We start from the raw sequence: 14,055 nt of genomic DNA, 5'->3' as shown, positions 1-14,055 counted from the left end.
AACATTTATTAAATACCTACATTGTGTTAAGTATTGGAGATAGGAAGAAAGGCAAAAGATAATATCTGGGAGAACTATGGACAAGTAATCTATACAAGATAGATTGGAAATGATCTTAGATTGTACAAGTGGGTATCAGGAACGACATCTAATAAAAAAGACAAGTCTTGAAGGAAGCCAAGAGACCTGGGTTCAGGAAATCCTGAGTTCAAATCCTGCCTCAGACACTTACTAACTCTTTGAGTTTAGGCAAATCACTTAACCTCTTTCAACCTCAATTTTCTAATCTCTAAAATGGTAAAAGTACCATAAAATATGAGCTAGAGTGATGATTTTTGTTACTGTTATTCCGAGAGGCTATGCAAGGAGAGGACAAATTCTGCTAAGTCTTACCAAATTGGAATGGCCTTATGATTGGACCCAGTCTGTCAATGGCCACGAGGCCACTTTAGTTGAATTCAGTGCGGCTGATTATCAAGTTGGCATTTGGGTTGTGAATTTTAGGTTGTTGCCAACTCAGGAAGACTATTTGCTAAGGCACAGATCATCATTAATGGAGAAAGTACTGAGAGCAACAAAGCTACAATCCACCTGTCATTGGGATATTGCAGAGGGGGCTCAGAATGGGATGGTTTCCAGCATCCTATCCTCTAAAAATCACTGATTTTTTTAGGGAAGAAAAGATGGGGACAACCAACATATTCTTATAGCTGTTTGAAATTAGCTTCAAGAGTGAATGTCCCTTCATGTTAATCCAATCCATTTCATCTCTTTTTCAGATGGAGATGCAGATGCTCAAAAGCAATTTAGGGCTGAAGAAGGGCACCTTCTTTCCCTCTCTGCAGGGAAGACCCTTCTAGGACTTAACTCTTCTGAGATTGACACCACCGAGGGAAATCATGCTGTTATGAGACTTTCTTTCCTTGAAGCCAGGAAAAATATTGCGGTGACAGGTAAAATGTCTTCGATGCTGCTGGCTGCCTTTGACTGCTTGTAGAATGTTAGAAAAAGGGAATATAAAGCTAGAATGCTTTGGGGGGATGGATGATGTCTTTCTGTTTAGACCTTAGAGACAGGTGGAGGGTTATGGATCAAAGAACTGATTGGAGGGCCAGCCCCTGGAGAGAGGGAATAGCTCTGGGCATTTCATTGGTTTAAGAAGCATCTAAATGAGGAAGCTTCCCACATCAAATGCGGATAAGAACATTGCTTGTACTTTATTGTCTTGGTTATCTATTACTAACCTGGAATTACCTAGCTGCTAAGTAAGTGTATGTAGTAGATTTTGGATCTAGGTCTTCCTGAATACATACTGCACCACACTTTTTTTTTTTCCTACTGAGGCAGTTTGGGTTAAGTGACTTGGTGACTTGCTCAGGGTTTCACAGCTAGGAAGTGTTAAGTGTCTGAGATCAGATTTGAATCCAGGTCCTTCTGACTTCAGAGCTGGTGCTCTACCCACTGTACCACCTAACTGCCCCAAGCAACAAACCACAGTACCACAGTTGTTATTTCTGTCAAGTCATTTTCAGTTATGTCCCATTCTTTGTGACCCCATTTGGGGTTTTCTTGGCAGAGATACTAGGGTACTTTACCATTTTCTTTTCAGGTCTTTTTAACACAGGAGAAAGCTAAGTGACTTTTTCAGGGTGGTTAGACTCAGATTTAGGAAGAGGTATCTTCTTGACTCCAGGCTAGGTTCTCTATCCATTGTACCACCTAGCTGCCCACTCTATCAGACTCTCTCTTTTTTAATTGGGGGATCATTGCATGCAAGATGATTTAGCTTCAGGGTATTTAGAAAGGCTCAGGGTACTTACTACAAGAAGATAGATGGCAATGAGCTTCCTTTCTAACACTGAGATATTTGACCACACTAAGAGCTTTTTTTGGTGGGGAAAAGTTTCTTTTATAGCTCTTCAGCATTAGTAGAAGCTGAAGAGGTTGGGAACAGCAATAGCTACAGAAGCCATTGTTTTGATGAGTTTCCAGAAGCATTGCTCCCCTGGAAGGTGGTGCGGGGAAACTGGAGGCAGGACAAGTCAAGCAGGAGGATGCAGAGAAGATATGAAATTCAAGTAAGCAAGTCCAAGACTGCTTTCAAAAGGCCAACTTAAGTAGGAAAAAAAAGCAGATGTGGAGACTAGGTATGAAAAAGTTCAACACAACACAATGGGCAGGGAAGGGGATCCAGACCGGGAGCCTAAGAACAACATCTCAGCCTCTAGTCTAGACTGGTAGTTCATTCTTGTTTAGTTTTGTTTTTGTTTTTGTTTTTGTTTTTTTCTTTTTCTTTTCTTCTTCTTCTTCTTCTTCTTCTTCTTCTTTCTTTTTTTTTTTTTTTTTTTTTTTTTTTTTTTTTTTTTTTTTTTTTTTTTTTTTTTTTACTCATGCCAACTCCTGATGATTCCATTTGGGGTTTTTTTTGGCAAAGTGATTTGCCATTTTCTTCTCCAGCTCATTATGCAGATGAAGAGACTTAAGGAAACAGAGTTGAGTGACTTGCTAGTGACATAGCTAGCAAGTGTCTGAGGCCAGATTTAAACTCATTTGAGTCTATATAATATTAATAGCATTTGAGTGTTGATAGTGATCTGTTATATTGTATATATCTATCTATACATTATGTTGATAGTGATTCTATTGTGATTGCATATATCTCATTCAAATCTTAAAACAAACTTATGAGGTCAATATTAGAGGCATTAGATTCCTATTTTATAGATGAAGAAACTGAGGTTCAGAGTCCTTGGATAACTTGCCTAAATGAAACCAAAAGCACAATTCATAGGATTTTAGGATCATAGATATCAAGTTGGATTGAACCTTTGGAGATCAGTTTTCTTTTCATTTGACAGAAGAGGAAATGCAGATCATGAGCTTAAATGATTGCCCAAGTCACTGAGGTAGTAACATGCCCATTTAGCATTTAAGGATTTAATCCTTGGTCTCTTGAAGCAGTATTTGTTCCTCTGTCCCAGGAAGATCCTCATCAGGTTGTAGAACATCCTCTTTTTTGGTATCAAGTAGCCTTCTCTTTGTTCCTTATTTAAATGTGTTCAGCAGTTCACAGGATCACATGTTTAGAATAAGATGGTATCTTCAAGATTACATGGTCCAATACCTTCATTTCATAGAGGAGGAAAGCGAGTTCTTTGGAGGGTAAATGATTTACCCAATATCCCACAGGAAGTAAGTGACAGATCCAGGATTGGCTCTGATGCCCAATCAGCTTATTATCATACTGCATGGCCACTTTCAGTTTAGTGACTTTAGCAAAGTCCTTCTTGAGGTAAAGAAGGGGGGATAAAAATCTTTCAATGTTCTAATGATGGCACCAACACCATTAAATGATGACACAAACATATCAGTTCATCTAGCATTTGACTAGCAAGTAATTGAAAATTAGTTGATTGATTTTTATTCTCCTTTCCATCAAATGGATTAGCGTGGTGGAGATATGATTTTTATCTACTCAGAAACACTAGAAAGCACCACACAGTTTGGAAACATTCAAAGCTGTTGTAAGAAGGCTGTGTTTGGGATTCAGAGGATTTGGGTTTGAATGCCAATTATTCTATTTACTGTCTCTGTGACCTTGGACAAGTCAATGTCTTTATCTAAGGGTTTGTTCCTCTTTTCAAAACTGATCTACATTAAGCATCTCATTTTGGTGTGGGAGTTAGTTTTTCATTGTTTTTCAGTATGTGGAAGCCAACCACAATGCCATCCTTACCTACTCCGAAGAAATAAATAAAGGGCAATTTTTCTCTCAGTATCCACTTTCCCACCTTCTATCTTATAGACTGAAAATCCATATGGCTTTCCCATAACATTTGCCACACATTAAAAAAGTCAATGTAGATAACACCCAGTAAAATTTTGTGAATACAATTGGATTCTTGAAATATCTTGAGACAAGAGTGATAGAAAACCCCCCATAAACCTCTTTCATTTCAAAATCTCACTAGTATTCATGGTAGGAACTATTATCCAAAATGGCCCCCCATTTTCTCCACATTAATTCATTCTAATGTTGTTGGTATTTCCCAAATGTTTCTGCCACAGTGACTTCACTCCATTATTTTTGCATTAAGCAGACCTGAGTGTGAATCGGCAGCACATTTGTGAAGCTAATTTGAACCCATCTGCAGATTTTTCATGTAATAATAGGATTGTTGGCATTGAAGGATAATTTAAGCAAGGCATATCTATAAAGCACACACTGGCTAGAAAATGAAAAGGATATTTTAAGCCCATAAACAAAAAAATGGTTCCATAAGGACTTCCAATATGAGTTCATCACTCATGAAAAATGGATGAAAGGTTTAAAACAGCTCATAAATAGAATTCTAAGCATGTTGATATATAGATAAGTCTATATCTTTAAAATTGTGCATCTGCACCTAAATCCATGTTGAATAATATTTATTTCTCTGTGGCATGAAGTCGATTTTTCTAAAGAAAATGCTTTTTGTTTAAGTGAGGGTATAATTGAAATGCTTAAATGACTGTATAAAGGCAGTTGATTATATAAAAAAAAGTCTAGAACTCTCACTTAAAATTCTCACTTTAATGTGGACAGAAGAGGAAATGGGTTACTTAGATGATCCATACTCAGTCTCATCAATGGAAATTTATTTCAGTCTTTTAATCCTTATCCTGATGGAGAAATGCTGTTGACTGAGATATCCTGAAATTTTGGCTGACCTGTGACCTGATGTGACTTCAATAAGTCTCAGTCACATCTGGGGATCATTTTGAGCTCAAGGATTCAAATAAACAATTCATTCAACAAAAAGATATAAAAATACCCTTAGGTAAAAATAGTTCCAGAAGTAGTTAAAAAGCAGTTCAGGAAGATAAAAGCAGATAAAAGCCTCTGGCAAGGAGCTTAAAAGAAGACTGTAAGAAGGTTTCCTGGGGTCTCAGGAAGTCCTTGCCAAGGGTCCTAAAAACCATTTTTATATTCTTCTTGCCCAAGAGGCTCACAGCTAGTTTCTAGATTAAATTATCTAGGAGTGGGTGGAGGATATAAAAATATACACCTCCCCATCTCTACCAGTGCTATGGCCCTTAACACTATAGTATCATAGAACCATAGATTTAGAGATATGGGGGGATCCCAGGGAACATGTAGACCAAGATTTCATTTTACAGAAGAAGAAATTGAATCCCAAGGAAGGTTAGTGGTCTGCTTACAGTCACAGGTAGTATGCAGCAGAGGCAGGATTTGAATTTGAACTTAAATCTGTTGATATCAAACTTTTCTATCATGCTACCATCATTTTTAGGTGATGTTCAATCATGTCCAACTCTTTTTGACCCTAATTGGGATTTTTTGGGCAAAGGTCCTGAAGTGGTTTGTCATTTCTTTTCCAACTCATTTTATAGATGAAGAAACTGAGATGAACAGAATCAAGTAACTTGCTCAGGGTCATAGAGCTAAGAAGGGTCTGAGGCCAGATTTGATTTCAGGAAGATGAATCTTCCTGGCTCTAGACCCAGTGCTCTGTCTCCTGCAGCACCTAGCTGCCCCTATAACCACTTAAGTGGGACAAAATCTTTCTAAGTATTTGAAATGTTATCATTAACCTCTAACATTATTTTTATGAATTTCCTACTCATTTTAGGAGGAGCCAACTTGGTATCTTGTGGAGGATCTGGTTATGTCAGGTTCTGGAATATATTTAAGAAACAGCTTGTGGCTCAGTTTGTGGCACACAGTGGAGCTGGACCCATTATCATGACCACTGACAAGATGAATCAGCATCTTGTCACAGGAGATTCAAATGGCTGCTTGAAAATATGGAACATAGAGGTATGTCTTATCTCTCTTGACTTACTCTTTCAAATACTTCTTCTTCTTTTGTCATTTATACTTGTAAATTCAGCCCTATCTATTTCTTTTATAAGAAAAGAGATGACTAATTAGTTAGCTGAAAAAGATCATTTAGTATAAGTGAACTCAGATAAAATTATTTTTCTAATTTAAAAACAAATTTTATCATAAGATTTCCAAATTGGGAAGGTACTCAGAGGTCACCTAGTCTAACCCATAACTTTTAATAATTTCCCCTGTAATCCATCATAAAAGAAGTCATCCAGCTTTTGCTTAATAAGCTCCAATTAGGAGAAACCCACTACTTCTTAAAGTAGTCTACTCTACTTTTAATAATAGTGTTTGCATAGTGCATTAAGGTTTGCAAAGTGCTTCATAAATACTATCTCATTTTAGTACACAACCACTTAGGAGAGTAGATGTGTCTATCCCCATTTTATGGATGAAGAAACTGAAACAGGCAGTAGTTAAGTCACTTGCTCAGGATCATATGACTAGTATCTGAGTCTCCATATGCACTCAAATCTTCCCGACTCAACATCTAGCATACTAAAAAAAAATCCTATCCATTTTGCCTCTTAATTGGCTTTTAAAAAGCTCTGATTATTAAGAAGTTTTTCCTTTACATTAAGCCTTACCTTTCCTCTTGATATTGGTCACTCATAATTCTTGATTCTAGCCTTTGGATAAAAGCAGGATAGTTTTAATCTCTCTTCTATGTGAGTGATGGTTGATGATGACTTTCATGTCTCCCCTAAGACCTCTTTTCTAAAATCTTGTTCTAAATCTGTAAAGGGCTGAAACTTTTAAAAGGTATGCTTGAATCAGACAATGGAGCACTTCAGGCTAATTATCTATTGGACGATGATGCTTTTAGCATATGTTTGGAAAAATGGCCCTTCTCATTGCTCTGTGCTGGCTTGATGTTTGGTATATACAGATAATTGTAGGTAAGGATTAAGGGGTGGGGTGAGAAAGGCCAGAAGACTTGACTTTACAGCAGGACCAGGAGAAGGGAGGTTGGTTTTAAGAGTTTCAGTCCTTTACATGTATCCAATTCCTTCCACCAATCACCATAGGGCTGAGGAAAAGTTCTTTCTTTATCCTAGTTGTCTCATCCTTTTCAATGGTCTCCATTGGATTAAAGTCCTTTTTCAAATGTGAAGCCAAAACTAAACCCAATATTCCACTTATAACCTGACCAGGGCAGAATATAGAAGCATTTTCATCTCTTCTTTCTTGCTCTGTTTTTCTTAATTCAACCTAATGCTATTCACATTTTCTTGGCTCTCCTATCACTCTGCTGACTCATATTGACTTGCAGAACACTTTTGTTCCCAAATCTTATTCATAAAAAAAAAAAAAAAAAAAAAAAAACCTTTTCTCTATCAATATCTGTACCATCTTGTGAAGGTGCTTTTCTGAACCCATGTATAATACTATATATTTATTCTTCTTAAATTTCATCAAATTAATTCTCTCTCAAGACCTTTCTGAATCCTGTAGCTGACATCAATCTTTGTTTCTTCTGGAAATTTTTATAATTTGCCATCTATGCCTTTGTCCAAATCAGCATTAAAAATGGTAAATAGCACAGATATTTAGGACCTTCCTTTGAATTCCTATTGTCATTAATGACTCCTTTTTTTGGTTTTGGACCTTTAATATGTTTTGATTCAACATAAAATAATCTAGCCCACATATTCTTAGGTTTACAACAATAACAAAGGAAACTTTATCAAATTCTTTCCAAAAGCCATGGTAAAATTTACTGGTAGTATTGCCCTAATCTAGAGAGCTTGTTTAAAAATAAAAGCATCTTTGATTATTTGGCCATGACCTTTTTTAGAGGCCAGATACCTGGGTTTTTTGTGGTCCCTACTTCCTTTTCTCAATGTTCATTCATCTCTTAAAATATGAAATGCCTTATGAACAAAATTCATAATTTGATATCTTTCTCTAATGGCACAGTGTGTTGTAGAGATGACATTGCATTCTTGAAGACCATATTAGTAGAGTCTGAGTTCTGACATGATCTACCAACATTAAAAAAGTTTTGAATATGGATTTGGATAGTCTGTTTATGAAAGCTCAGTCTTGCTTGCTTTAAAAGGTCTTATCACTGAACTGCCCAGAGGAAGAGGAATTCTTTTTGGCCAAAGTAATTCTAAAAGGCCATCTACAGAGGTAGAAGAGAATTTGTGAACACTGGTATATAAAGTTCTGACAAGAGCAAATATAATCGTTCTCTTTGTTGAAAATTGTTAATTATATTATCCAATTTTCGATCTGTACCTCCAAAATCTGCATAACATGTGTATTTGACATATCTGGTGGATTTCTTTGGCTAGTACATATCACAATACATTACAATTAAACACAAATAAATAATATCAGATGTGCACTGATAGAAGTGTCACAAGTCCATCTTAACGTATTTGCATGTCTCATTTGAAAGGCCAAATGTATATATGAAAAGACAAAGAATAGATGCTTCTACAAATTCTGATATCCATTTGCCTTCTCTTGACTTTTTATAAAATAATTCTTTCCACCATTTAGCTCTGCCACCATTTAGTGATCATCAGGTCCAAATCATTTTGGTAGTGGGAACTGAATGATGTAATGTTAATCCCAGGCTTGGAAGTTTAGTTCTACTTTGCATTTTCTCCAGTGATGTAAAGCTAACAATGAGCTAGGAAATAAGCACTTTTTTCCCATTAGTTTCTTCAATTTCAAGTGTAATTTGAAATAAATTACTCCAAAACTTTTGAGATTGCTCATCTTCATCTTCCATAAATATTTTTCATTAGTTGGCCAACAAACCCTTTGTCCTCCTCCATCTCTCCAAACACTGATCTCTCTCTCCCCCTCCCTTCCTCTCTCTCTCTCTCTCTCTCTCTCTCTCTCTCTCTCTCTCTCTCTCTCCCCTTCTTCCCGCTCTGTCTCTCTTTGTGTGTCTCTCTCTTTCTGTTTCTCTGTCTCTTTTCTTCTCCCTATGTGTGTCTCTCTCTTTTTTCCATCCACCATAACTACATTCAGATAACCAACTATCAGCCATATTTCATGCCATATCTATAAGCATAAACAATAAATAAAAACAACATAGCAAAATCAACAAACCAGCCTTTTTTTTTTCCTCTTTCTAAACTTGTCAAGCCACACCAAGCAATCTGACAGGCTTTGTGTAAGTCAAGATGTCCTGAATAAGGTCTTATTCAGTTCTCCATTTTGTTAATTAAATTTTTCTTTTCATTACTATATTATTTCCACATATTTTTTAAAAAATGAAAATTTATTTTTTATTCTTGAAACTGTTGGGCTTTGATATTCCTAAAAGTTATACCTGGCTACTTTAACATTTCCTTGACACTCCATTGTCTCTGGGTTAAAATACAAAATCACTAGTTTAAAATCCTCCGCAGTCTAGCTTTTAGGTACTTTGCTAGTCTTATTTCACTTCGGTCACCATTATGCCCTCTCTATTCCAATCAAATTGGCCTGCTAACTCTTTCCCAGGAAATGACTCTCCATATACTTTCTGCCTTTGTTCATTCCTTATATCTAGAATGGCACTCTTTTCTCCTCCCTACCTCACACAATCCCCAGCTTCCTCCCAAAGCACACAGTACGTGTTGCAACATATCTAAGACTTTTTTTGATTCCCCTAGATATTAGCAGTCGTTCTCCCTCAAAATTACTTTGATCACTTTGTATACATTATATACGTTCTCACTGGTGCATAAGTTATTTCCCTCTTGCCCATAGAATATAAGTTCCCTGAGAAAAGGGGCTATTTTTTCTTCAATATTTGTTCAACTAAATTGAATTTGAATGTAATTATTTTTATTGGTGATTTTCTCTAAAAGCTGATGGTCTGGGGTATGTTTTCTCATTTTATTCAGGAATATTGCCTTAATTTCAATGAGGACCAAGTTTTCCAGCCTCCGCCTCTGATAAAATCATTTCAACCTCATGAGGATCGCATCAGTTCTCTGGAGACTTGTGCACACAGCAGCCGAGTACTGATCATCGCCTCTTCTGCAGATGGTAGCATTTCCATCAGTGACGTGTGGGGCTCTCTGATTGGAATATTTGGTCAGGTAGAAATATTGCTCCATTATTATCACAGAGGAGAAAGTGAGTGGGGAATTTAGTGCTATCAGGGGGATGATTTCCCTTTGAATCTCCCAGTTGACTAATGTTCATTAGTCAAGAAAGAACTGAATTCTATTTCTGAAGATGCAGTATCAGGAATCACTTGCATCCTGAATGTGTTTTGCTCTGGCTGTTAAATTAATCTGTGGTAGAGTGCATTGGGGATCATAAAATGTAATGGCTTTCCTGTTTAGCCTATGATATACGTGCTCTGTATATCTCTTTTGTGTGTATGCTAAGTTGTCTTCCTGTTTAGAATGTAAGCACCTTGAAGACTTTTTCCTTTTGTCCTCAGCCCTTAGCACAGTGCCAGGCACATAATACAAATGTAATAATGCTTATTGATGGATTGAGTTTAATCTTAGAAACTCATGATCTGGAGAATGTTGCACTTGGCCCAATTCTACCACTTAGGTATATGAACTCAACCTTATTTTCTTGTCTTTTTTTTCCTTTTTGGACTATACCTGTGATTTATTGGTACAAGGAAATTCCAGCTTTGCAAGCAACTCATCTGAAACTCAGATAGTTAGCTTTGCTACTGATGTTGGAGTGATTAAAATAATTTAGAGAGAATCATAATAAATTTTTTCAATCACAGCCAGCATATGATTGACCAAAAAAAGAGATGCCTTATCTTCTTGTTCCCTCAAAGGGACCTTGTGGCTATTTTAAAATTTATATACTTTTAGTTAACAGTTTGATTAGAAGTGAACTTTAGAAAGAAGTAGTGAGTTTACTCCAATGAAACCCTGAAAGTGAAATAATACCAGTCTTGGATAAAGAGATTAACCCCCATCCCCATTCTTAGACAATCTACACAAAAGGATCTGTTTGTACCTGAGTGTGACTGAGTGGAATTCACCTTATACTAGAGATTCCTTGTAAGGTTCAATGTGTAGAGAAAAAATTTAGTTTGAACTTCAGAGACTGAGATCTTGAAAAAAGAAAAAGGGGAACTCTGAGTCTCCTCAAGTTGCCAGTTATTAATAATAATTTCTTCCAAGGTCAATTGACTGTCCCAGTCAATTGGGTCTCACAGTGAATATATTTCAGTATTCTTTCTCTGTAGCATGGAAACACTAATGATATCATAGGGCTATTGTGAAGAAAACAATTTGCAATTCTTGAAGGCAAGGATTATGAGTGAGTTATAATCATGTAGCTGAGAAGGAAATGGCTATCCAAGATGTTGTTTAGCTTTATAGAATCAGAGAATGCAGTGCCTCAAAGTTCCTCAAGCTCATATAACTTCAGGAGTTCTTAATCTTTGCTGTAATTCTTCTTGACAACTCTGGGGAAGCTTCTGGCCTCTTTTCAGAAGATTTTTAAACACATAAAGTAAAATAAGTGCAGTTATAAAGGAAATAAATTATATTGAAGTAGCTATCAAAATATTTTTAAAATAATTAATGTGCCCATTTAAGAACCATAGATAGTCCGCTCTCTTCATTTTACAGATGGAGATACTGAGACCCTGAGAAACGAAATACCTTGCCCAAGGTGACAAAAGTGGTAAGAGAGCTAGGTTCTCTGATTGCTGATATAGTGCTCTATCACTATAGTTCTAAAGTTTCTGATTTTTTTTTTTAAAAAAAGCCCTTGATGAGATGGTTAGAATTTAATTGCCATGGTTTTGTAAAAAACATAACAATGAAATCTCAGTGAAATTATCCTGCCAAAGTAAGGCAAATTTGGCAGTCAATGACAAGTTATAGTGAGAAGTAGAAATGTGGAAAGTAAGTTTTCTTCTTCCTTGGTTATCTGTTTATTCCTATGCAGAAAGTAAATACTACTTTCTGTGCCAAATTGCCAAATATTCAGCATGGGGGGGGGGCTTCAAAAGAAGTTATTCTGTTCACTTTTTGATTTCTGTCTGTTTTTATCCGTTTCCTAGACATTTAATTCTCTGGATATGTTTGCTGCAGACAAGTGCTTTTTGTTTTTTACAGGCCTGCACCATTGACTAGAATGTTGGTTGGACTCATGATCAAAGGTATCAAGGTTCATTTCTGAATCAGGTGTCCTACCTTGTGAATTCTACTGCCTTAGTGTCTCAGTATTTCATACATGCTTGTTGAATGACTGCTCTCCTCTATTTCTAAAACCACTGGCTGGTGCGGTCATCATCAATTATATTTCCGTAGTCTTTGAAACTGATCTCTCTGTACCCAACATGCACATCATTGTCAAGTTGGTCCTCCTAGAGCACAGAATCCTGTATGACATCTCTTTGATGTTCAAAAATCCATCTGTTATTCTCCATTGTGTATTAAACTCTTTGACCTGGCATGTGAGACTTAATTTATTCATTCATTCCCTCATTCTCTCATTTATTGCTTCCCAATTTACCTTCATCCTTGGGCAACATGACATAGTCGCTACAGCATTTGGATTCAACAATGCGTAGATGAATTAAACTCCATTTATTAAGTACTACATACAAAATACAGTTCAGAACTGGGGCTTTAAACACCAAAGCAAAAGAGTTGTTGCTTTCAAGTAGTCCATGTCTTAATGGAAAAGACAATACTGATACAGATGAAGAAAGTCTTCAGGGTTTTGAAATGCAGGTGGTAATGCATCTTATTTAATCTCATCTCCACTGATAAAATACAAGTAATTTCTATTATAGAATCACTTAACAACACCAAGGACTTTTATGATAAGAATCGTCTTTTATGAATCTTCAGCAAATGTGGTCATTGAGATGATGGTAGATGGCCACTCTTAGCTTTGCAAGGATTGTTTTTCTGTAACAGTAGTTATAGCAGGTTCTGGGTTAATGGGTAGCAGGGAAAGCCACTGTTTTGTCCAAACTTGGGCTTCCTTGCCTTTGCATGGAAGACCTGACTTTAAATCCAGTCTCAGATACTTATTAACTATGACCTTCATCAAAACACTTAAACTCTCCCCCTCCCTTTTCCTATTTTCTATGGAAAGCTTCTAAGATCTCTTATTAATCTAAATCTATGATTTTCTGATCCTATTTATCAGCTTTCTCACTCCGCCTCATATATTCTCTGTTCCACTGAAACTAGATTAATTGCCATGCTCACAAATGTGAACTTTCTCACTTTTCAACCAAATATCTCATTGTTTTGATCTTGCTCATATTATTCTCTAAATTCAGAATGGCTTCCCCTGCTCAAAACTCATTCAATTTCTAAATAAATTTGATTTCTTCCATCAAACCCCCAATGATTTTCACCAGAGTCCTTTGAACTCCTCTTGTGAACTTTTATTTTGAATTATATTTTTAGTGTATTTATTTTTATACCCTCTCCTGGACTGTATGCTTTATAAGGATAAAGGGTAAACTCAACATATCCCAAGTGGAACTGATTTCCAAACCTCTTAAATTTTCTTTTCCTTTTCTAGATGACCCTACCACCATCATAGCCACATAAACTCACAACCTTGGAATCACAAACTTTTTCCTTAGTCCCAAATCTAATAAGTTGACAAATACTATCAATTGAATCTACATAATACATCCTATGACCATTTTATCCCTCCTCTCCATTTTTGTCCTGATTCAGACCCTCATCAATTCTACAAAACTCTTGTAACAACCTCCTAACTTGGTGGTCTGCCTTCAGCCTCTCCCCCTTGATAACTGATCTCTCAAATAACAGCTAAAATATTCTCCTCAAGACACCTCTGGACTGACCATTCTTTTGTGCTTCTGTGGTTTTCAATTCTCCCTATTATCCCATGATAAAATATAGATTGTTTAGGATTGCATCTAAGCCTTTGAGCAATTTAGTTCCTCCCAACCATTCCTTCTGGACTTCATACAACTCCCTTTTGTATAATTGCTCATTGATCCTGGCCTCCATCCACCCTGGATGTCCTCTGTGTCTGAAGCCCTCTCTTTTTTCCTTTCCACTTGTTGAAATATATCTTTTCCTTTAATCTCACTTTAGGCACGACCTTCTCTGTGAAGCCCGATTTTTTCATCATCAGAGTAACATCTTTTCTATGATCACATTCTAACTTATATTTGAGTTTCTTTGTGCACCTCCTTTTCTCCCCTCATTAAATACTGAATT

The 14,055-nt window shown here is 36.4% G+C and overlaps 1 protein-coding gene across 1 annotated transcript in view; it reads left to right on the top strand.

The window, feature by feature from the left end:
- The window catches only part of WDR49 (WD repeat domain 49), a 181,211-nt gene that overhangs the window by 129,190 nt on the left and 37,966 nt on the right, over positions 1–14,055 (top strand). Inside the window, exons 12-14 of the mRNA XM_051990484.1 lie at positions 786–953; positions 5,634–5,821; positions 9,748–9,945. Coding sequence (XP_051846444.1) covers positions 786–953; positions 5,634–5,821; positions 9,748–9,945 — 554 coding nt within the window. The remainder of the gene's footprint in view (positions 1–785; positions 954–5,633; positions 5,822–9,747; positions 9,946–14,055) is intronic.

The sequence above is a fragment of the Antechinus flavipes genome, chromosome 3 (assembly GCF_016432865.1).
Source record: "Antechinus flavipes isolate AdamAnt ecotype Samford, QLD, Australia chromosome 3, AdamAnt_v2, whole genome shotgun sequence".
NCBI lineage: Eukaryota > Metazoa > Chordata > Mammalia > Dasyuromorphia > Dasyuridae > Antechinus > Antechinus flavipes.
The sequence above is the reverse complement of the archived record's forward strand: the minus strand, read 5'-3'. Positions and strand labels throughout refer to the sequence as shown.